We start from the raw sequence: 23,989 nt of genomic DNA, 5'->3' as shown, positions 1-23,989 counted from the left end.
TTCCAGAAAAACGTCTATTTCTGCTTCATTGACTATGCCAAAGCCTTCGACTGTGTGGATCACAATAAACTCTGGAAAATTCTGAAAGAGATGGGAATACCAGACCACCTGACCTGCCTCTTGAGAAATCTGTATGCAGGTCAGGAAGCAACAGTTAGAACTGGACATGGAACAACAGACTGGTTCCAAATAGGAAAAGGAGTATGTCAAGGATGTATATCGTCACCCTGCTTATTTAACTTATATGCAGAGTTCATCATGAGAACCACTGGGCTGGAAGAAGCACAAGCTGGAATCAAGATTGCTGGGAGAAATATCAATAACCTTCAGCATCAGTCCTTCCAATGTTTTCCTTTAGGATTGATTGGTTTGATATCCTTGCAGTCCATCAATATGGATTATTATAATGATGTTAGCTTTGGTCACATCTTAAAAGTAGTGTTTGAAAAAAATTTTTTTTAATTAAAATTGGGGAGTACCTTATTTACAATAGTACTATTTATCAATATGCATGAATAAGATTGCTTTGCATGCTTTTTTGTGGGGGGATAATCTAACAGCTGGATGTTGACTTTATGATAAGAAAATACCATGCTTTGAATACCTTTCCCTCTTTTTCTGTAGGATATTGTCTAACATCAGGATTATTATTAATTTATAAAAACTGTTTAGCGCCTAGGTCTTTTGTGGTAAAAAGGTCTTGGAATATTTCTCCTAGTTGTTATCTCCTTCTATTCTTCCTTTAGTCGTTTGATCATTTTTACTGCCCAGAAAATTATGCCTCCTTGTTTTCAAATTTTCAAATGTATTTCTGTATATTATAAATGGTATTCTTTTGTATATCTTTTGTGTCTGTTTTTACAATATATTTGTATTTGCTGTTAATTTAAAATTTTTTTCTTGAGTAAATCTACTGTGTCATTTATCTTTTTCCCTCTGTGGAAATAAACACCTGTGGGTCTTAACTCGTCTTAAATCTTTCACTTCTGCTGTGTATTATGCTTTTCCTCCAGTATTTACCACTTCTGTTCCTCTATTATTTCCTACTTCCAAAGCTTAAAATTTGAGCAGCAGTTATTTTTACTCTATTTTTATGACTTGCTTTTTGTTTTATAAGATCCTATTTTTATCTTTTATTTATAAATTAAATCAGGAATAAATCATTATGCTCAATGACTTTCTTTTGAAAACAGCTTTAGCCATTTTAAATGTCTTCACGTACTTACTATTTACATTTTTTATGGTAGTAAGACCATTTAAAGGAGATGGTCTAGCCTCTTAAAATTTTTAAATTTTAAAAATTTAAAATCTTAAAAATCATGAGATCTAGCCTCTTAAAGTTTTTTAAGATTTTGTTAAAACACTGAACATAAGATCTACTATTAGCAGATTTTACGTACAGAATACCGTGTTACTGACTGCCGACACTCTACTATACAGCAGGTTTCTAGAGCTTGCTCCCTTTGCGTAACTGAAGCTTTGTCTGCTTACCTTCCATTTCTGCCTCGCCCCGTCCCTGGCAGCCCCCGTTCTCTGCTCCTTGCTTCCATGAGTGTGACTATTTTAGGTTCCACGTGTAAGTGAGATCGTGCAGCATTTGTCTTTCTGTGTGCGCTTAGTCGCTCAGTCATGTCTGACTCTTTGCGACCCCATGGACTAGAGCCCACCAGGGTCCTCTGTCCAGGGGATTCTCCAGGCAAGAATACTGGAGTGGGTTGCCAATGCTGTCCTCAGGGGATCTTCTGACTCACGCCTCCTCATATGTCTCCTGCATTGGCAGGCGGGTTCTTTACCACTGGTGCCCCCTGAGAAGCCTCATTCATCTTTCTGCTTCTGGCTTATTTTGCTCAGCATAATGTCCTCCAGGTTCATCCACATTGTCACATGTATAAGATTTCTTTTTCTTTTCTTAAGACTGCAGTAGGAGTTGCAAAGACTTCTCTTTCGATTCTGATTTTATTTGAGTCTTCTCTTGTTTTCCCTTGATTTGTCTAGCCAAGGGTTCATCAATTCTGTTTATCTTTTCAGAAAACCAATTCTAAGTTGCGTGATTTTTTTCCATGGCTTATATTCTCTGTTTCATTTATTTCTGCTCTAATCTCTCTTTCCATCCTTCTGCTAACGACAGGCTACGTTTGTGCTTCTTTTCTTAGCTTCTTGCAGTGTAAAGTTAGGTTGTTTATTTGAGATCTTGTTTTTTTAATGTAGGCATTTATCACCATAAGCTACCTTCTTAGTGCTGTTTTTGCTGATTCCAGAAATTTCAGTATATTGTGTTTTTGTTTTTGCTTAGTGTAAAGGATAAAATTTAGTAACAGCAAAATGGAAGAGAAACATGGGGCAAGGAGGTGATGGTGGCTGGTTCTTGGTCCCCTCTCAAAACAGGCCACCTTCCCAGCACCTCGGGGTGACCACCAACCCAGAAGTTCTCTGACCCTTGTACTTGGGAGTTTTTATGGAGGCTTTATCAGGTAGGTGCAACCCCTGGAGAATATGGGGTGGGGCTGAATGGTCAAGCTTCTGATCTCAGCTTGGTCTTTCTGGTGACCCCTCCCTCAGCCTAAAGCTATCCAGGAGCCCACCCAAAGTCGTCTCATTAGAACAAAAGCCACTGTTATCATCCAAGGGACTTAGGACCTCTGTGTGGGACACTCCTATCACCCTCTCATTCAGGAAATGACAAGTCTTAGGAGGTCTAGGAAGGAACCAGGGTGGAGACCAAATATGTGTTGTTTTTTTTTTATGTCACACACATAAAAAAAACTAAGTTATACTCTATATTATCACGAACATAGCACAGCCTCCTAAAATCATCTGCATGTTCCTTCACACATCAAAATTTGTGTAATCCTTTGCCCTAGGAATCTGCATTTTTAAACATATTTTAACCCTCACTAAGTGATACTTATGATGTTAAATTTTAGAGTTGCTACTGTGAATGTTCTCCCCAGAAAATGCAATAATAACAAAATATTTCATATGTTTTCAAAAGGTCGATCAACCCAAGACGTCCATTCATGGATGTTTTAGCTATCTGTGAACACCAGGTTCAGAGTCCTTAGGCAAAGACTAGAGCTGTGTTCCAATACCTTGGGCTCTTCTTTTATGCGTGAGAAGGACTGAGTGCGTGTTGGCTTTGGTTCTGGGAACATGTGCCTGTGCTGCACACGCCTCACCAGCCACACATACGACACCGTAACGTTGTGGAACACTGTTCACCGTGTGCAAGGCTGGCGTATGACATCACGTACCAGAGAGTGAACACCAAGGCGCTCACACTCTCAGACCTTACGGTGCAGTGGGAGGAGAGCAGACCACAAATGTTAAAGAATAAGGAGCAATACCACCTGGTCTGTTCTGATACAAGTCTGGGACGCTGGAGGGCAGGGTATCACTGAGACTTTTCAGGGCAGGCGTTCCACAGGCCTGAGCACCCACGAAGCTGAGTCTGGGGGAAAAACAGAGATTTTGAATAACTGGAGAGAGGGAGAATGCTTTGAATATGCTTCGATTTTTATTCTGCTAAAAATGTGTGAATACAGACCCTTTCTGTGGCGGGCAGTGGAAAGGAGTGCTGGGCTGGGGGTGGGGTGGAGGGGATGGTAAATAAAAGCCAGATTGTCCAGGGCCCTGAATGTCAGGTCAGTCATTTCCTCAGCCTTGGACATTACTTGGTGGCTGTGCAGAACCAAATATTAATAAATGTGTGAGAGGACGATTGTCACTACCAGCGAAAGGAAAGGCACTTCCTGCCGTGGCAGAGAGAAGGCAAGCATCACGTGTAATAGCAGTGCATAGAGCTCAGCATAGATCAGGTTTTTGTAATCCCCCATAACCGGGGTTTTATCATTCACTTTTGACAAGAAGAGGGGGAAAGGGACTCAGCAAGGGCAGAGTCGTCTCTGATGATTTACTGATCGGAGCCAATTAGGGGAGCTCCGGTGGAACGGGATTGAGTTTCTCTGAAATTACTTTTCAAAGTAAAGACAACAGGAGTGAATGTGTGCAATGCTGCATTTTCTACTTGGCAGTCCACAAAATAACTAAAAATCACTCCCCCGTCCCCACTGGGCTTCAAAGTGCGACTTTTGAAGTGCAAAAAGCAAGTGAATCGTAGGCCTGAGATGCAAAGCTTTGCACAGCTATTTTGTCTTCCGTTTGAAGATCTCTGCACACTCTTCACACAATGGACGGAATTGAATCTTCCTCTGGGCTCAGTATTTTTATCTGAGCGGCTGTACGGTCCTGAACAAATGTCAGGTCTAGAGAGTGTGTGTATGTGTCTCTTGAATCAAACTTTAGAATAATGCAATAATGAAATAGATCAAAGGAAAATGGATGCTGAAGAAACAGCCCCATGCTCGACGCTGTACACACACACACCTTAATAGACAAGATAATCACTAAGGATAACACCCTGCTCTTCTGATGTCACTAAGGTTGGGGGCAGCCCACATAAAAGAGCTTTAGATGTAAAACGTTTGGATGATTCTTGTGGGAAAATGTGCTTTCACCATTTTTGCATTAAAGTATTTCAGAAATATAAAATAAATAAATAAAATATTTCAGAAATATATTACACTTTTATTGCATTTCTGGGTGGAAAAGGTGGCATGCACTTATGCATTTTATTGATGACTTATGATATTGGTTTATTGAATGTCATTGTCCTATGGAGTGCGGCCTTAAAATAGATATTGATTTTGCTCCTATTTTTAATATTTCCCAACTGGTTTACTCTCCCGCATTATTTTATGCCAGATCATTGCATTATTTTCCTTGGAAGCAACATGATTTAAAAGAAAAGGAATAGGCTCACCTCAGGAGTCAGGCAGACTGGGGCACCTGTCACGCCCACCAGGACTCAATTCCACCTTCTCTGAAATGGCAGGAGAGACACACTCCATCATTGTGGGAACTGTGAACTGTCCACATAGCTGGGACCCTTCACGCTGTGCTGGCTCGGATCTTAGACTCCATCGACTCAAGTTCACTGTCCAGCTCTCACCCGTTATCTCTTGATGCTGAAAATATACACGGTAGAGTCCTCTTTTCTCTTTCTGGATACCTGGTAATCCAGGTATTGAAAAAAGTGAGGAAGCTTAACCCAGAGAAAAGCAGGTACTGGGGCACATCAGAAGGTGTGTCTAAGATAATAATTGTGTCTAAAATAATAGCACTAGTGGTAAAGAACCCATCTACCAATGCAGGAGACATAAGAGACCCAGGTTCAATCCCTGGGATGGAAAGATCCCCTGGAGAGGAGCAAGGCAACCCACTCCAGTATTCTTGCCTGGAGAATCCCACAGACAGAGGAGTCTGGTGGGCTACAGTCCATGTGGTCGCAAAGAGTTGGACACGACTGAGCAACTAACACAAAATAATAATAACTGGTGAGCAAGGGTCTGAGGATACAGTTAATAAACTTTGCAATCTTTTTTTAAACATAGATGCTTTTAGAATATATCTTCATGATTGTGTTCTGGCTGGTTGAGATCACTTCTGGTGACCTCTGGGAAAGTGAAATTTAACTATAATCAACATAGAATAAATTATGGATATATAAAAAAAAACTTAACTGTTCTCTTAAGTAAAAATGGAGGTAAGAGGTTTTGGCAAGACAAACAGTGTTGGATAAGCCCCCAGTAGGAGCTGGACCTATAAACTTAGATTAACTGTCTCACTGATTCTGGTAGAAGCCTTCTAAGGAACCTACTACTTTTTCCTTTTAAAAGATTTTAACAACCATGACAAGGTTATGAAGATGCTGGAGTTTATTGTATTCAGCATACTCTGCTGAGGAAGTCTCTTTTTATATTATTTACTTACCAGTGATGCATAAAACACATCTTTTACTTCTAAATGATGATAGAATCTTAGGGCTGGAAGAGTCCTTAGAGGCTACTGGACTCTATAGCCCATCTTTTTAATTTTCTGTGTAACATTCACCCTGCATGGTGATCCTTTCTAAATGTGCACATCTTCAAGGTCAGGAAACTTCCTGTCTTTCAAGACAACTGATTCTATGAACCTCAGCATCGATTTCCAGGAGATTCTGCATAGTGAGCATAAATATAACATTCTATGGCATCTTACCATTGGTGCCACTTTTCCAGGGTAGCACCAAGCAAAAAAGACAATTTTACAGGCTGGACTTACAGCTCCATGCAGACCTTCTAATGTTCCCTACTACCTGCTTTTCTCTGGGTTAAACTTCCCTATTTTCTTCAAGAATTTCTCTAACAACATGGTTTCAAGGAATTGATTTATATTAGTTTTCCTTATGAAGTGTACTTCTTATAGCAATTCCTATTAAAGGATTCAAGGGCTTCCCTTGTGGCTCAGCTGGTAAAGAATCCATCCTCAATGCAGGAGACCTGGGTTCGATCCCTGAGTTGGGAAGATCCCCTGGAGAAGGGAAAGGCGACCCACTCACCTAGAGCTAGACATCCCTGGAATAAAAAGTCAAGTGGGCCTTAGGAAGCATCTCTATGACAAAGCTAGTGGAGGTGATGGAATTCCAGTTGAGCTTTTTCAAATCCTGAAAGATGATGCTGTGAAAGTGTTGCACTCAACATGCCAGCAAATGTGGAAAACTCAGCAGTGGCCACAGGACTGGAAAAGGTCAGTTTTCTTTCCAATCCCAAAGAAAGGCAATGCCAAAGAATGCTCAAACTACTGCACAATTGCACTCATCTCACACGCTAGTAAAGTAATGCTCAAAATCCTCCAAGCCAGGCTTCAATAGTACATTAACTGTGAACTTCCAAATGTTCAAGCTGGTTTTAGAAAAGGCAGAGGAACCAGAGATCAACTTGCCAACATCCGCTGGATCATCGAAAAAGCAAGAGAGTTCCAGAAAAACATCTATTTCTGCTTCATTGACTATGCCAAAACCTTTGACTGTGTGGATCACAACAAACTGTGGAAAATTCTGAAAGAGATGGGAATACCAGACCACCTGACCTGCCTCCTGAGAAATCTGTATGCCAGTTAAGAAGCAACAGTTAGAACTGACATGGAAAAACAGACTGGTTCCAAATCTGGAAGGGAGTTCATCAAGGCTGTATATTGTCACCCTGCTTATTTAACTTATATGCAGAATACATCACGCAAAATGCCGGGCTGGATGAAGCACAAGCTGGAATCAAGTTTGCTGGGAGAAATGTCAATAACCTCAGATATGCAGATGACACCACCCTTATGGCAGGAAGTGAAGAAGAACTAAAGAGCCTCTTGATGAAAGTGAAAGAGAAGAGTGAAAAAGTTGGTTTGAAACTCAACATTCAGAAAACTAAGATCATGGCATCCAGTCCCATCACTTCATGCAAATAGATGGGGAGACAATGGAAACAGTGACAGGCTTTATTTTCTTGGGCTCCAAAATCACTGCAGCCATGAAATTAAAAGATGCTTGCTCCTTGGAAGAAAATCTATGACCAATCTAGACAGCATATTAAAAAGCAGAGACATTACTTTGCCAACAAAGGTCCATCTATGGTTTTTCCAGTAGTCATGTATGGATGTAAAAGTTGGACTCTAATAGAAAGCTGAGTGCTGAAGAATTGATGCTTTTGGACTGTGGTGTTGGAGAAGACTCTTGAGAGTCCCTTGGACTGCAAGGAGATCCAACCAGTCCATCCTAAAGGAAGTCAGTCCTGAATAGTCATTGGAAGGACTGATGTTGAAGCTGAAACTCCAATACTTTGGTCACCTGGTGGGAAGAGCTGACTCATTTGAAAAGACCCTGATGCTGGGAAAGATTGAAGGCAGGAGGAGAAGGGGACAACAGAGGATAAGATGGTTGGATGGCATCACTGACTTGATGGACATGAGTTTGAGTAAGCTCTGGGAGTTGGTGATGGACAGGGAAGCCTGGCATGCTGCAGTCCACAAGATTGCAAAGAGTCAGACAGGTCTGAGCAACTGAACTGAACTGAAAGGATTAAAAGCATTAGAAATCTGGAGTTTCAGAAGGATTATCATTTTCTTTGCCCTAGATACTGTCTTTCACTGTGACAGCCCCAGGACCTATCTGAACCAGCCAATATCAGAGGACGGCCGCATATCTTTTCATGTTAGGAAGGAAAGCCCTTTGCAGAGGCCCCCTAGCAGAGTCTCCTCAGGTTGCGTTGCCCAGGACTGAGTCACATGCCCGTGGCCCAGCTATAAAGGAGGATGTGAGAGAATCTGTCATCGGCATCCATTATGGTGGAGGTGTGTCCTGCCCATAAGGAAGGGGGTGAGATGTGCCAGGGAAACAACTGTTGGGCTGGACCATCATTTCTGGTTCCGAGGAATCCTTATCTTGAACAAGTTCGTGTTCCCTGCTTATTTGGGCAGCATGCCTTCTACATGTTAGTTCTAGTCATTTATATTCAAGTTTACTTATCTATTAACACACACGCACACAAGTTATTGAAACTCTTTTGAAATACTACTATGCCCCAAGCATTTATAGTTCTCATTTTGCTCACACAGAAATAACTGCTCAATACGCTTTATTATGTCCACTTCATACATTAGCTTTAGCTTAAAAAATAGCTACTTGCCTGAGTTCCCCTGCCTGCATGCATGCGTGTTCATGCTCAGTCATGTTCAACTCTTTTGCGACCCCGTGGCATGTAGCCCACCAGGCTCCTTTGTCCATGGGATTCTCCAGGCAATAATACTGGAGCAGGTTGCCATTTCTTCTCCAAGGGATCTTCCTGACCCACAGATCAAACCCGAGTCACTTGTGTTTCCTGCATTGGCAGGTGGGTTCTTTACCACGGCGCCACCTGGGAAGCCTGCCCGAGTTCTCATAGCCTAGTAAGTATCAAAGTTGGCTTTGGAAAATCAGTTTTCAAGGCTCCTACTCTTTGTTTATTCTATTTCATTATTCTGGCTCCCTGATGGTTGCTAGAAACTTCTCTCTGAGCTGACCCGTTGATCAGAAGTCTGAATATGTTGCTTTTCCTCTGCACCGCACCCTCTCCTCTGGCCTCCATGGGCTAACTTGGTCCTGTGGTCCCTGAGACCCCCGTCTGCCCAGCCTTCTCGCGGGCTGTAAACTTGGGTAACTTGTGTTCCTTCCCATGAAGCAGAGTCAAGGCTCCTTTTGCTCACATCCTATTTCCAGCCCCTGTTAAAAGGAAGAATGAATAATTAATGAGTGATCACATCCATCCAGCACAGTTAAAAGGGTGAACAAATAATGAGTGAAGGAATATACTATTGCAATGACTTTCGCCTTATCACCTGGTTTCCATCACAGTCTCTGACTCAGATCCATGGCAGATTTTCAAAAAATAACTTTTAAAATTTATTTTTGGCTTTGCTGGGTCTTCGTTGCTAAGCAAGCTTTTCTCTAGTTGTGGCAAGCCGGGGGTGGTGGCTACTCTCTAGCTGTGATGCGTGGGACTGTCATTGCAGCGGCTTCTCTTGTTGCGGAGAACAGATTCCAGGTACAAGGGCTTCAGTAGCTGCGGCTCCCGGGCTCTGGAGCACAGGTTCAGGAGTTGTGGCGTACAGACTTTGTTGCTCCATGGCATGTGGGAACCTCCCAGAGCAGGGATCGAACCCATGTCTCCTGCATTGACAGATGGACTCTTTACCACTGAGTCACCAGAGAAGCCCCCTGGCAGATTTTTAAGCTTCTGTGCTGACCCATGAGAAGGCACTAATGACTGCCTCACAATATAGTCACCACCCTTCTCAGGTAATATTTTCATCTTTTCAAGCCTTCTAAGACACCAGACCTCAGCCTACAGGAATTCCTCTACTGGTGAGGATTTCAGGCACCGAGGCAGTTCTGTGGTGCTTGGTGATGCCTCAGCCTGTTTTGTCCGAGTGAAACCTCTGCAGATCCTCAGGTCTGTTAAAAAAAAAGAGCAAAACAAAACCGTCAAGCCCCAGTTCCTCTAAGTATGTCCTAAACACCTCACCTATTCAAATTGTCCTATCGCACAGCGTCAAATGCCATTATATTTAAGACGAACACAGCAGAGTCATCTTTTTTTCACAGAGAGTGGAATTTAAGCCTGGGAGCATCACAGAAATAACTGGACACAATCTGTTAAGTGTGATGAAAATCCCTGCTGTTTCCTTAGTTTCTCTTGGCCAGTGCCCTGCATAGACGTTCAATAGATTGGAAGTTGCCATAAATTTCTTAACTGCTATTCAAAAGCAAAATAGGGGGGAAAATGAAAACGGATTTCATTTTCATTGTTGTGAAGAAAAAGTAAAATCAGTCTCTAATGGTCCATGATTGAAGTTACCAAAAATTCCAGCCTATCTGTCAAGCCCCCCAAACGCATCCTTCTGTGATAGAGGTGTCCGTGTTCCTGTTAACGTTCGCTCTGTGACTTAGAAAGGGGAGGCGCCAGGACTCAGGAGAGACTAAGCCTGTAGCAAGTCTGCTTGGTAAGCAGCGCAAATGCTTACAGTAAGCCCCACTGATCCAGCACCCAGACTGAGTCCCACAGCCTCTGCCTGAAGGAAGAAGGTGACACACTTTTGGAAAATGGTAGAAAATCATCAGAAACTGGTCCTGTCAACCTAGCAGGTGTTTGGATGGATATCCCTTTTCTACAGGAAGATGATTGGAGCCAGGACACAAGGTTTTCACATTTTAATGGCAATGCTCATAGGTAACTCGCTCTTTTCTTATCACTTGTCTAAGGGATTGATACCATTGTTACAGTGTTTAAGATGGTTATTTAGCAACTAGTGTGAACGCTATATTAGAGATTACTATCAACTGAAAATTACGAGTTTTGAGTAACAGAAGGTCATGGGTAAGGGAAATACATAGACAATGAGTCCTTGGACTTTAATTTTTCCTTGATTTCTATTTATTAAAATAGAAAATACCCGAGTCATTTAAAATAAAGAAAGATGAAACTTACTTGTATATAAGTTTTTGTAGAAATAATTTTCTATTAGATATTTCATTAGCTATGAATTTCTATAAAGTGGGGATATAGCAAAGGGTCATTTAACTGTTCATGATATTTATATTAAACATAAAGTCTCTCATTTTTATCCATGAATATAATTTATCCTTATGTAAATATGGGGTATTCCAGATAATATGAATTTTCCCTATCTTGATTATTTTTTAAATACAATCTTATCATAGAATCAGATATTCAAATAAAAGAATTTTAGAAAAATAAAAGGAAATGATCTGTTTGAATTAAATGAATAGACTTCACATAAACAACATAACAGCTTTCAGCAATCCACCTCATACTCTAAATACAAGGACGTAAATAACCAAGTCATTGTCAACTAAAATACCCAATAAGAAGACTGAATGACTCAGGTAATCCCACAAATATTCCTTAATCCTTTTATCTTGATTGACAGCAGATATTCTTTGCCAAGCCAGTCAAATAGCCAATAAAATAAGTTTCAGTCTCTCTTCCCACTTTAATTTTCTAGGTTCGTGAAAAAATATGTCTAATCTTATTTTATGTTGGAGATGTCAATAGAACAGATTTTAAGCAAAGTGAAAGCGTAGATTACCTTTCTACTTTTAATATCTAATTCTGCTTACTTTCTTCAGACTATTGACCTAAATACAGACTTTCTCTCTTTTTCTCCCCATGACGGTAGTAAAATCTAAAACTAATTTTTCTTGTTAATTTAAAGGAAACATACTAATAATCAAGTGATTGGTAGTTATTTTGTGAAAGATTAAATCTATAAATTTTAGGAGTTGCAAGATAAAATACAGTAAGCCACCATAAAGAAATATCACTCTCTGTACTTATTTGCTGAGCAAAGATAAATGAAAGGAGACTGTAAATGATTAAGAAATAAGTGTCTGATTCCAGGCCCTCATAATCTTAGATGTGGATGATTCTCACAACTGCCTTGCATCTTTGTCTCTGGCTCCTTCCCCCTTCACTCTGGTACAGATCCTGTGGGATGGGTCTTCAGGAGAAATCAGGTCAGCCTTCCGTTCAATAACTACCAGTTTAATCCCCAGTTCTGCCTTCCAAAAATTAATTAATTAATTGAAACAAAACGCCCTCAATGCCAGACCTTCTCCAATCTGGCTACATTTAATCTTTCTGACTTGCTTTTCCTACGTAAAGCCTCCACGCCAACTAGATTGCCAAGTGCACCATCACCTCTAAACGTCTAATGGTTTTCCATGAAGCAGTTTTTGTTGATTCAGTTAAGTCTGCACGTGTCTTTGCCTATCTGATCTGTACTTGAAAACCTGTCTTAAATTCTACCTACAAAATCTTCCCAGTCCCGCCCATCCTGAAGATCGCTCTCTCTCCAGAGCAGCCGTTGTTCATACGATTCACTAGGAACCCATTATACCCTGTGCAGTGTTCTCTCATGTTGTCTTGATTTATACTTTCATTTAGTTTTTCACAAATTTGTCTTATTTTTCCATTAAACTAGTGAGGCGGTGGTTCGATTTTATTCCATGTTATCCACAGTGCTTTTTATATGCAGTAGATATGAAATGAATATTTATTGATTGATTTGATTTAAAATTTTTAGTTTTCACAACTAAAGATTTACAACAATCTTTCATTCAATGCTTTTTCCTTAAAACCTGGCTTGTTGGTCAGTCATTCAGTTGTTTCCAACTCTTTTCAATCCCGTAGACTATAGCACCCCAGGCTTCCCTGTCCTTCACTGTCTCCTGGAGTTTATTTAAATTTATGTTCATTGAGTCGATGATGCCATCCAACCTTCTCATCCTCTGTTGCCCCCTTCTCCTCCTGCCCTCAAGCTTTCTCAGCATCTGGGTCTTTTCCATTGAGTTGGCTCTTTGTATCAGGTGGCCAACGTATTGGAGCTTCAGTTTCAGCATCAGTCCTTCCAATGAATATTCAGGACTGACTTCCTTTAGGATTGACTGGTTTGATCTCGTTGCAGTCCAAGGGACTCTCGAGAGTCTTTTCCAACACCACAATTCAAAAGCATCAATTCTTTGGTGTTCAGCCTTCTTTATGGTCCAACTCTCACATCTGCACATGACTCCTGGGAAAACCATAGCTTTGACTATATGGACCTTTGTCAGCAAAGTGATGTCTCTGCTTTTTAATATCCTGGCTAGGTTTCTCATAGCTTTTCTTCCAAGGAGCAAGTGTCTTTTAATTTTATGGCTGCAGTCACTGTCCACAGTGAATTTGGAACCCAAGAAAATAAAGTCTATCTTGGCTAAATCTTCTCAAATGTTCCCCTAGTTTGATCCTCACTTATTATCCATACATTCTTTGAAAACCTGCTATAAGCAATGCATTTTCTATATTTGCATAAATACAAGTTTTCTTATCCCATTTTGCTGTAATCATATTGAGGCCTGGTCTGTGTCTTCTGCTTTGCATCTCTCACAATCCTCTATGAGGCTCAGAATAGGTATCTTATAAATTTAAGAAAATGGTAAATTAAAACTTCAACTAAGGGGTCAAAAAAGACTTCCCAGGTGTCACTAGTGGTAAAGCACCCATCTGCCCATGCAGGAGACATAAGAGACTTGGGTTTGATCCCTGGGTTGGGAAGATCCCCTGGAAGAGGGCATGGCCAGCCACTCCAGTATTCTTGCCTGAAGAATCCCATGGACGGAGGAGCCTGGTGGGCTGCAGTCTATAGCCTTGCAGAGAGTAGTGTGTTGCTTTGCTAAGTAGTAGCCTTGCAACTTAGCAGTGTGTTGCTCCTTAGAGCAGGAGTGACTTAGCGCAGCACATCACAATGGGTCAAGATATGGTTGCTTCAGGAACCAACGTGAAGTTTGAGAGACTATAGTGCAGAATGTCAAAATCAAGACAGATGACAGACTTTAGGGTCATTTCAAGGGTCCGTGAAAGCTCCCAGGAGGCGGCCTGAAGGAGTGAGTCTGTGCAGAGACTTCTCTGGAGAAACTGGCCGCTGTGCCGAGCTGGAGCCCAGGCCTCATGAGCCAGGTTGGGGGTTACATTCTCACCACAACCACCAGAGTGGCTCCAAGGAGATTGCAGTCTCACCTAAGTTTGTGGGAAGAGCAGGAGTGGCAACTTAGCCTAGATTCTCCACCTACCCGAGGCACCTAGAGGGGAGAGGGCATGCCTGGGACCGCAGGAGAAGGAGAGGCGGGCGATGGGGATGCTGCTGGGCTGGGCTGGGCAGCGACCCGCTTCCCCTCCACTTGTGAAGCAGAGCCCGTGGACCTGGGGTTCTTGGGGAATCACGGGAGGGGTGTCAGCCAGTGGACAGTGTGAAACGGGTCCTGGTCCCTCTTGGAAGGTTCGGGAACACCAACGGACAGACCAAGTGGGTGAAGTGGAGTAAACCTCAGGAAATCCGTGGGGAAGGGGCTGGTGGAGGGGCAACTTGAGAGCAAGGTCTGCTGGCAGCTCTCTGGAGTCTTCACTGGGGCAACGGAGACCAAGGACCCGGCAAAGAGCCCTGGAAAAAAAGTCCCCCTGAAGCACCTGCCGGTCTCAGAGACCGTGGAGCATCCACCACCAGCAGCCGCACAGAATACCTTCTGAACCCTCTGACTCTCAGGCAGGAGGCTAGAAGGGTAGGGGGGCTGAGTGGAGGGGAAAAGAAGGGGGGACTCCTCAAGTCATTTCCAAGACAGCCTGAAGTCCACCTAGCAGACGGAGAAAGAAGATTCAATTCTGAAATGTACTAAAACTTCATGGTTCTTATGACTATTTAGTATAGGTGTTTAAAAAATGACCTTAAGACTATTATTACTCAAGGCTGAGCAGAAAAGACTTGGAGTCTGCTGGAGATTTTATCCAAGCTTTTACCCCCCACTCCATTAAATATGTTGAAAGGCACAATGGGTGGGGACAAGGTGTTTAACTTTGACTATAACTCATGAGTTTTTCAGTATTCCTCTTAATTAAATGCTTGCAGATTAATTTATTCTGTGCTCAAAATCCTGTGCAAATCAAATCTAAGTAAAATATCTTCTAACAATAAAGTTTTAGAAGAACTTGTTGTAAGTTCAGTTAAATGAAACTTGCATTAGAACTCTCCTTCAGATTATTATCTGTAATTCCTATGTCAGCTCTCTATTACCTATAAGGATGATTATTTTTTGTTTGTTTGTTCAGTCACCAAGTTATGAATGACTCTTTGTGACCCCATGGACTGTAGCATGTCAGGATTCCCTGTCCTTCACTATCTCCCAGAGTTTGTCCAATTTCTTGTCCATCGAATTGATGATGCCATCCAGCCATCTCAACCTCTGCCACCCCTTTCTCCTCCCACCTTCAATCTTCCCCAGCATCAGGGTCTTTTCCAGTGAGCCAGCTTTTTGCATCAGGTGGCAAAAGTATTAGAGCTTCAGCTTCAGCCTCAGTCCTTCTAACGAATATTCAGGGTTAATTTCCTTTAGGATTGACCTCTTTGATCTCCTTGCTATTGAAGGGACTCTCAAGGGTCTTCTCCAGCACTGCAATGCAAAAGCATCAGTTCTTCAGTGGTCTACTTTCTTTCTGGTCCATCTCTCACATCTATACATGACTACTGGAAAGATCATAGCCTTGACTATTATGGACCTTTGTTGGCAAAGTGATGTCTTTGCATTGTAATATGCTGTCTAGGCTTGTCATAGTTTTCCTGCCAAGAAGCAATCACCTTAATTTCATGGCTGCAGTCACCATCTGCAGGGATTTTAGAGCCCAAGAAGAGGAAATCTAGGATGATTCTATATTATAACAAACAAATCCATTTGATTTTGTTTTACTTTGTCTACTCATCCAGTTTTTTTATAACACATATCTGCTCAGCCCTGTGCTGGGACTGTCAGAAACTCTAAGATTGTGATGTGGTCCCTCTTTTTATGGAGCTTGAAGTACTTTTGGATTAACAAAATTGTATGACAGTAATCCAAGTAGAGTAAAATATAAGTATAATAGGGTTCAGTCGAGGGTCTAAACATATGGTGCCTAAGTGGCTGGGGGCACAGATTAACATCGGGTAAATTTACCTGAAAATAGACACAAAAAGAGCACTTTGGGCTTTGGATTAGATCAGGATAAATTCAGTATGAACATTTTAGTCAGCTTACAATGGTCATCATTAATCAACTCATTCAAAAATTAATTTCCAAGCGCCAAACACGGTGCAGGCATCGTGCTGTGGTTGAGATACGCACTGTTGAATAAAACAGTTTCCCTTCTCTCATGAAGAGTGAGACTCCAGCCTAACATGCTGTCCCAGCAAATCTCTCACTATGGAGAGTTGTACGATTTGTCAGTCACTCCATATGAATATACTTTCTAAATAATTTCTCTCAATGATGACAGTGCTACTTGATTCTGTCATGAGAGAATAATTCCTTTTGTTACTATGTTTTAATTACAGCTAACACTTACGGAGTAGTTGTTTATATATCAAGCAATGTTATGAGCATCTGATGTGTCTTAATCTTGAAAAAGCCCTGCGCTGCAGGTACTATTATTAACCCCATTTTGTAGATCAGAAGACCTAGACACAAAAAGTAAATGTAACCTGCTCACTACCTTAGCTGGTATTCAAACCCAGCTTTATCAATATGGGAGCCTTTGATGAAATTTAAAAAGCAGTCATTTAGGCATGGAGTTCATTGGGAAAATTAGACAGACATGTTAGTAATAGCAGTAAACAAGAATGCACTAAATTATCCATTAAAAAGAGAAAGTGTCCCATTGCATTTTAAAAACCAGATTGTAGAATTGCTTTGGAATTTAGACACCATTCTTTCTAAGCTTCAAAACTGTCTGTGAAAGAGAGCTGAGCCCATCTGCCCTGGAAACCTGGGGACCTTTCAGCAAGCACAGACACATAATGAGGACGACGGTGTTGGCAAAACTGTGTAAGTGCTATACATGCATCAGTTTCTGTTCGCACCGTTTGTTCATTTGAACTTCATTAAAGAGCAACAACCATCACTCTTATAAAGTGTTATATTTCTTTTTCTTACTTGGAATTAGAATTCTAATAGAATTCATTTAATGAGTTCTCTAATTAGGTATCAAAATTTTTTTTGACTTGAGAGTCAGGAAGAAAAGTAAAAGAAATTGAAGAAGCTAGAAGCCAGGGCTTGTTGTTGGACAGATTTCACAGTTTATACTAGAATCGTGGTGAGCAGGAGAGGGGACCCTCTATTCTCCTCGGAAGCCTCTGCAGAGAGAGGCGCCTGCACTGTCTGTGTGTCTAGGCATTATGTCCTTGTTCTTTAGTTGCTGAGTCGTGTCCAGCTCTTGGCGAGCCGGTGGACTGTAGCCCGCCAGGCTCCTCTGTCCCTGGGATTTCCCAGGCAAGAATGCTGGCGTGGGTTGCCATTTCCTTCTCCAGGGCACCCTCCTGACCCAGGGATCAAACTCACATCTCCTGCACTGGCAGGCAGATTCTTTACCCTCTGAGGCACCAGGGAAGCCACTAGGGATTATGGGGAGTTGCCAAAAATGGAGAAGGCAGATTGCTGTTTCCAAGTAGAACAGAGTGAAATCAGTAGCCCAGGGCAGCATAAACCACATCTGGGAATTAAGTCCCCAAACAAACAGTTTGTGTCTAGATTTGATCCCAATAACAGTCTCTCTCTTTGAAACAAATTGCCATGATATTCAGTGTCCCATATGTGTCTGTCGGTGATAATCTGAGTCAGCCACTCTACGTGGCCAGGAGCCGATGTCTAGAGGAAGATGCCAGGCTTGCTCTGCCGGCACTTGCATGCGCCTCACAGGCAGAATGATAGCATCCCGGGTCACCGTTCACACTGTTACAGCCCTGAACCCGAGCCCGTAGTGCCCCTCCCAAGATTCCACGTGCAGATGGCGCGAGGTGTCGTGTTCCATCTGACTGTATGTCACTCAGGTCTGTTCTCTGTCCTTGAACAGGAGTCCACTGTGAGGAGGACGTGGACGAGTGCTCGTCCAGCCCTTGCCGCAACGGCGGCACTTGTGAGAACTCGCCTGAGGGTTACACTTGCCACTGCCCGTTGGATCCCCGTTCTGGAGTCTTCTATGGAGGCAGGGACTGCTCCGATACCCTCCTGGGCTGTGCCGATCGTCCGTGTCTAAACAACGGGACGTGCGTCCCCCACGTCCACGACGGCCGGCACGGATTCGACTGCTTGTGCCCCCCTGGCCACACCGGGTCACGGTGTGGGACCGTCACCACGCTGTCCTTCGAGGGCAGCGGCTTCCTGTGGGTCCCAAGTGGCTCAGCTCCGGCCCGGGACTCGGGCTGTACCGTAGCCCTCAGGTTCCAGACCGTCCAGCCGGCGGCCCTGCTGCTCTTCCGGGGTGACCGGGACGCGTTTGTGATGCTGGAGGTGCTGGCTGGCTTCGTCCACTTGACCCTTCAAGTCGGCGATCGGCCGAAGGTGGTCCTGCTCATCCCCCAGGACACCAGTGACGGAGGGTGGCACGCGGTGGAGGCGACGTTTGCAGAGGCGGTGACCCTCACCCTGGGCGACGACGCTTGCTCGGGGGCGTGCATCGCTAGCGCTCCTTCTCCGTTTGAACGCGATGGGTCATCAGCGTGCGCGCTCCAGAATTCCTTTCTGGGGGGTTTGCCGGAGGGAAGCGCCCACAGTGGTGATGCTCTGCTTCACGTCTATGAGATACCATCCGCACCTTCGCTCGTAGGCTGCCTCCAAGACGTGCAGCTGGGCTCGAACGCCGTCACCGCGGAGAACATCTCATCCGACACGGCTCTGAATGTCAGGGCGGGCTGCACCCGAAAGGACTGGTGTGAGAGCCAGCCTTGTCACAACAGAGGACGCTGCCTCAACCTGTGGCTCGGTCACCGCTGTGAGTGCCGCAGGCCCTACCATGGCCGCAGCTGCCACGGAGGTGAGGGGGCCGGGGGCTGGGGGGGCCGGGGGCTCAACGGCCAGGCTGCGCCTGACGGTGATGACCCCGCAGGACCCTGCTGCTGGCTGCCCGCTGACGGGAACGGAGGAGGCTGGGGGTGTACACTAGTTCCATCTCAGTGAATGCGTCCTGCACCAGGGTTTCACCCATGCAGAGAAGCGAAAACTAAGCCCATAGCTCCCATCCAAGCGGGTTTCCTTCTTGGTGTTTACAAAATGCTGCTACAATCTTATCATTTGTGGTGTATCCGAAATTTATTGTAAATCTTATTTGAAAGGGAAGCAGTCTTTTGGAAGAATAGGCCATGAAACTAGTCAATACTAAGTCCTAGCTCAATGGCTTGGGCGTAGCAGGTTCCTAAGACATAGTCACTTTCTTGCCCTCCTCTCTATGCAGCTCACACTTGCTCCAAGATCGTGCCTCAGTTTAGTACTTTTATAAACCACCAATTTTATTCAAAGGTGTATTTTTAAGAGTTGCATTGGAGAAAACAGGTATTCTACCTATGTGTCCAAGAAAGAAAATATTTTAAAAAAATAACAACATGGAAACTGGGTAGATGCCATAAACTAATTGCTTTAATTTCTCCAGCAGATAAGTTTGAAATGCACTTCAAAAGCCTTACTTCCGACATCGTTCCGAAGATTGCTGTTGATAGTGATCAATACATACCTGTTTCTTTTTATTATGATTCTTTTGCACTGAAAATGTCGGAAAGGCAATTGCAACAGACTGCTTTGAAGTGCAGCTGTAATTCACCCCATGATTTGAGAGTAACTTGAAAAAGGACGACATCTGGTAAATAGTCTTCTGTGCCTTATATGAAGTAAAATTGAAACCAGCCTTAGTCTATACCCTACTCCATGTATGAAGGGCTGAGAATTATTAGACACTATTCATGGGTCTCCCCCTGACCACAATATTCATTACAAATCACGGACCAGCTTGACAATGAGGTCTGGCATCTACTAGCTCTAAGTAATATTTTAAATGGAATGGCAAGTTGTTTTGAGTTTTTTTTTTAAGGAGAAAGGGGGAAATTATACTGCAGCAATGTTCAGTTTTTGAAGAAAAATCTAATTGACCCAAGGCAATATTTTTACTACATATACAAAATAACAAACAGATGCTGAGTCATTTTGACCAGCTTCCAAGTGCGGTGACCCATGAGGTTACTACTGACTGCAGTGATGCTAACTGTCCTGGTAAATAGATTCAAGAGATGCCAGTCTTGTGGGTTCTGGTTTGCTTTATTTTTTCCAACTTGGAAAACTCACAGTCTTGAAACCCAGTTCCTGAGTTGGTTACCTGTCCCCTGTCTTCCTCCAAGTTCCTTCTCCGTGCCCCCTGCTGCCCCCACCCCTCCACTATTTGAAACTGGTTAATCCTCATCAAAAAGCTTCAGAAGATATCTCCTTAGGGAGTAAGTTCTGTAAAGACTTCTCTTTCTGAAATTCTTGGTATAAGTTTAAGAAAAGTTATATTTCGATATCATCTCTTAGTCATAAATTCAAAGCATCCTTGTGTGCATTCTGTCGCTCAGTCATGTCCAACTGTTTGTGACCCTATGGACTGTAGCCCACAAGGCTCTTCTGTCCATGGGATTCTCCAGGCAAGAATACTAGAGTGAGTTGCCATGCCCTCCTCCAAGGGATCTTCCTGACCCAGGGATCAAACCCACATCTCTTAAGTCTCCTACATTGGCAGGCAGGTTCTTTACTACTAGCGCCACCTGGGAAGCCCCAAAGTGTCCTGTATTTGCTGTCATCTTTGAGGAATGTTTGCTGGGGAGTTTATTCCCATCACAGAAGATGCTTGCAAGCTATATGGGACAACCTGGAATCTTTCTGTCATTGTACATAGACGTCCAGGAGGGAGGAGACGTGCTAAAAAGTACAAGGTGAACTTCACCCAGGTCTTGATCCCGGCTCAGTGTTTCCCAAACATGGTACCCGCTGCAAGACAGACTGGATGGAGAATTTAGCTGGCTGACTACACATGGAAGACAGAGGGGCTTCCTATATTGTAAAGCTGATCTTTTAAAAATAATCAAGTGTCTCAATAAGAAGAGTTCAGAGAAAATTTTCTCAAAACTTGTCTGCAAGTGTCGCCGATTCCTTATGGCCTTATTTTCTGATGCTCCATGTCAGTGTTATCTTGTCATCCTGGCTGCGTCCAGGAACAGGGAGCTTCCAAGATACTGTTCAGTATAATGTGTCCCTGATCTCATTCCTTCTAGAGGATGTTTCATTAACAGAGGCAATTGACATATGTTTTCTCTTCAGTCATACCTCTAAACTTTCAGACTCTTGCCCTCTTGGAATTAGAGCTTCTTAGACGTAGGATGGGCTTCACTCCATGACTGAATTTTTTATAATTGTGCGTGCCAAGTGTAGTGGCCCAAAACTCTGCTTATGCACCATCAGGAGTGAGAACGCATTCATCCTCCGTCTTCCCAGAAATCCACTAAAAGTTGTTTCTTGGTCCTGAAATAATGTAGGATGACCTACCCTTCCATTCATTGGCTGCATTGTAACTCTTGAAGCCAATGCCAATCTTGCTTACGTGTGTTCTCCGTGAGAACACAAATATTTGGAGAAAAGTCTTGTACTATCCAGGCCGTCATGCCTGTCATGCTAAACACACCCAGCTTCTTCCAATGCTTTCCTTATGGGCTCGTTTTCAGATGTTCTGCTGGCTGCTTGCTTGCTTGGGAATAAATGTGCTTATCTGGCTCCTAGATGAGCCTGAGAGTGCAGAGGGCCACGGGACTGTGGCCTTCTCATTCTGGAGAACGTTCTTCTGATCTGCAGCCTAGGACCACATTGGCCTTCGGGCAGCCGCATTCTGCGATAGGCTCACTTTGAGTTGTTCTCACTGATGGTGCCGCAGAGTTCTGCTTCTTCCACCCGAAACCAGTGAAGTGCGTTTAGACCCAAGTGGCTTTTATTTATTCTCAATAAATTTCTTCTTGTTGCAGTCCATCAATCATTAAAACTTGAAGTTATTTTTCAGCCGTATTTGTCATCCCTCTCCAGGACACATCAACAACACATGTAAGAATCATTCTTTCCGTGTCCCCAGACAAGTCATCTATGGGGTCAGGTGCTTCTAAAATCATGTACTAAATCACGTGCTCTGACTACGTGCTTGTGACTTCTGAAGACAAACAGGACTGCTGAAGAATCAAGCTTCTGAGAGAAAGAAACCGCTCTGTGTTCTGTCTTTTTAATCTGGATCCACAAAGTGATGCTGTAGGTGTCCCAAGATGACCAGCGGGGACCACCCCTGAGCTGAGCGATTCTGTGCATACTCCCAAACCTCGGGGCCTTCAAGAGCCAGCTTTCCTTATTAAACATTTTATCTCATATGAAAGTGCTGCTGTGTGTTCAGAGATGTTAGCCTCTTCAAACGGACTGTTATATCTAATGGTGCGCTTTGAAAGCCACCTGTAGCTCCCTGGAGCAGGTGGTCTCCAAATGCAGATTCAAGCTGTAATGATCCTGTAAGAAATCAAGGCAGAATTCTGAAAATGCAGCCTTTTATGCGGGAGGTCTTCAAACATGATGGTTGCCTGAGCAAGTTTCACTGTAGTTCAGCTAAACTAAAATATGTCCCACCTTTGTTCAAACTTCAATGGAACCATATGACAACATTTAAATATATTGGAATATGCCGTTTTTCTGGGTAGGACAGGGATGTGAAGACCTGAAGATGGTAATATCTTTAAGGTGATGCCCTTGTGAAGTGCATCAGTGATTTCCAGGTTGCCAAATTCTTCAGTCAGTTTTCAGTCCTCACCTGCCTTGACTGCTCAGCAACCCTTACCATAGCTGAATACACCCTCTTGCTGAAAGGCTTTCCTGGTGGCTCAGCTAGTAAAGAATCCACCTGCAATGCAGGAGACCCCCAGTTCAATTCCTGTTACAGGAAGGTCGGCTGGAGAAGGGACAGGCTACCCACTCCAGTCTTCTTGGGCTTCCCTGGTGGCCCAGCTGGGAAAAAATCCACCTGCAATGCAGAAGGCCTGGGTTCGATCCCTGGGTTAGGAAGATCCCCTGGAGAAGGGAAAGGCTCCCCACTCCGGTATTCTGGCCTGGAGAATTCCTGGACTGTATAGTCCATGGGGTCGCAAAGAGTCGGACATGACTGACTGGCTTTCACTTTCACTTTTCTTTTCTTCCTGAAAACCCTCCCCTCCCTAGGCTTGGGGGGGCCTCACTCTCTGGGTTCTCTTTCTACTTTACTCATTTATTGGCTCCTTTACCTCCACATGTCTTCTGCTTAAGGGTTCAGTTCTTGGACCTCTTCTCTCTCTAGATTCATGTTCTTGGTGATCACATCCAGTCTTATGGCTTTAAAAGTCATGTGTACACTGGAAAATCCAAAATTACTATGGCTCATGCCAAATATCTTCCCTGAATCTCTGTATCTATCTGCTGACTAGACATTTCCACCTGGATATCTAATAGGATATCTTAAATTTAATATGGAATCCCATTCCTACCCACCCACCCAAAGCCATTCCTCCTGTTTTTCTTCTCCATCTCTGCAAATGGAAACTCAATGCTTCTAGTTACTTGGACCAAATGCCTTGGAGATGAACTTGCCCTAGAAGATCCTGTTGGCTCTACCAAAACATTTCCAGAATCTGATCACTTCTCCCCATCTCCACCATGACCACTGATCCAAGCCACCATCATTTCTTTCCTGCATTTCTGCAATAATATCTCTACTTTCTTTGGGGTTTTGCTCAAATAACGCCTTCTCGGAGCTCTTCCCCCACGACTCTGTTTAAAATGATGGCTCTGCTCCCACCCCCAGCTCTCCCTGGTCCCATTGTCTGCTTGACTTCTTTTATACCAAAGAACCTGTCATCGCCGGACATACCATATAACCTCTACCCAGCTGGAATATAAGCTTTAGGAGTATGAAAACTTGTTTCTACTGTATCATCGACGCTTTTGAAGGTCAGCGTCCATTCATTTTCATGTTCCCTCAAGGGTTTTCTTGTGGTGAGGTACATTCATAGTGTTACCACGCCAGCGCATTAGAAACCTCTCTGTCCACAGGAAATGTTGGGTGAGTTCAGAACTCAGCATTGTCCAGCTTCTGGCTGTTCCACGCCTTTCCTTTCCCACCAAGGACCACAGGAGAAAGAGTCTTCCTCTTCCTTTGTT

The 23,989-nt window shown here is 43.4% G+C and overlaps 1 protein-coding gene across 1 annotated transcript in view; it reads left to right on the top strand.

The window, feature by feature from the left end:
• CRB1 (crumbs cell polarity complex component 1) overlaps positions 1-23,989 on the top strand; it is a 153,887-nt gene that overhangs the window by 83,198 nt on the left and 46,700 nt on the right. The window contains exon 6 of the mRNA XM_043485819.1: positions 17,829-18,788. Coding sequence (XP_043341754.1) covers positions 17,829-18,788 — 960 coding nt within the window. The remainder of the gene's footprint in view (positions 1-17,828; positions 18,789-23,989) is intronic.

The sequence above is a fragment of the Cervus canadensis genome, chromosome 13 (assembly GCF_019320065.1).
Source record: "Cervus canadensis isolate Bull #8, Minnesota chromosome 13, ASM1932006v1, whole genome shotgun sequence".
NCBI classification, from domain to species: Eukaryota; Metazoa; Chordata; class Mammalia; order Artiodactyla; family Cervidae; genus Cervus; species Cervus canadensis.
Note: the sequence above shows the minus strand (reverse complement) of the source record. Positions and strands in the feature narration are given on the sequence as shown.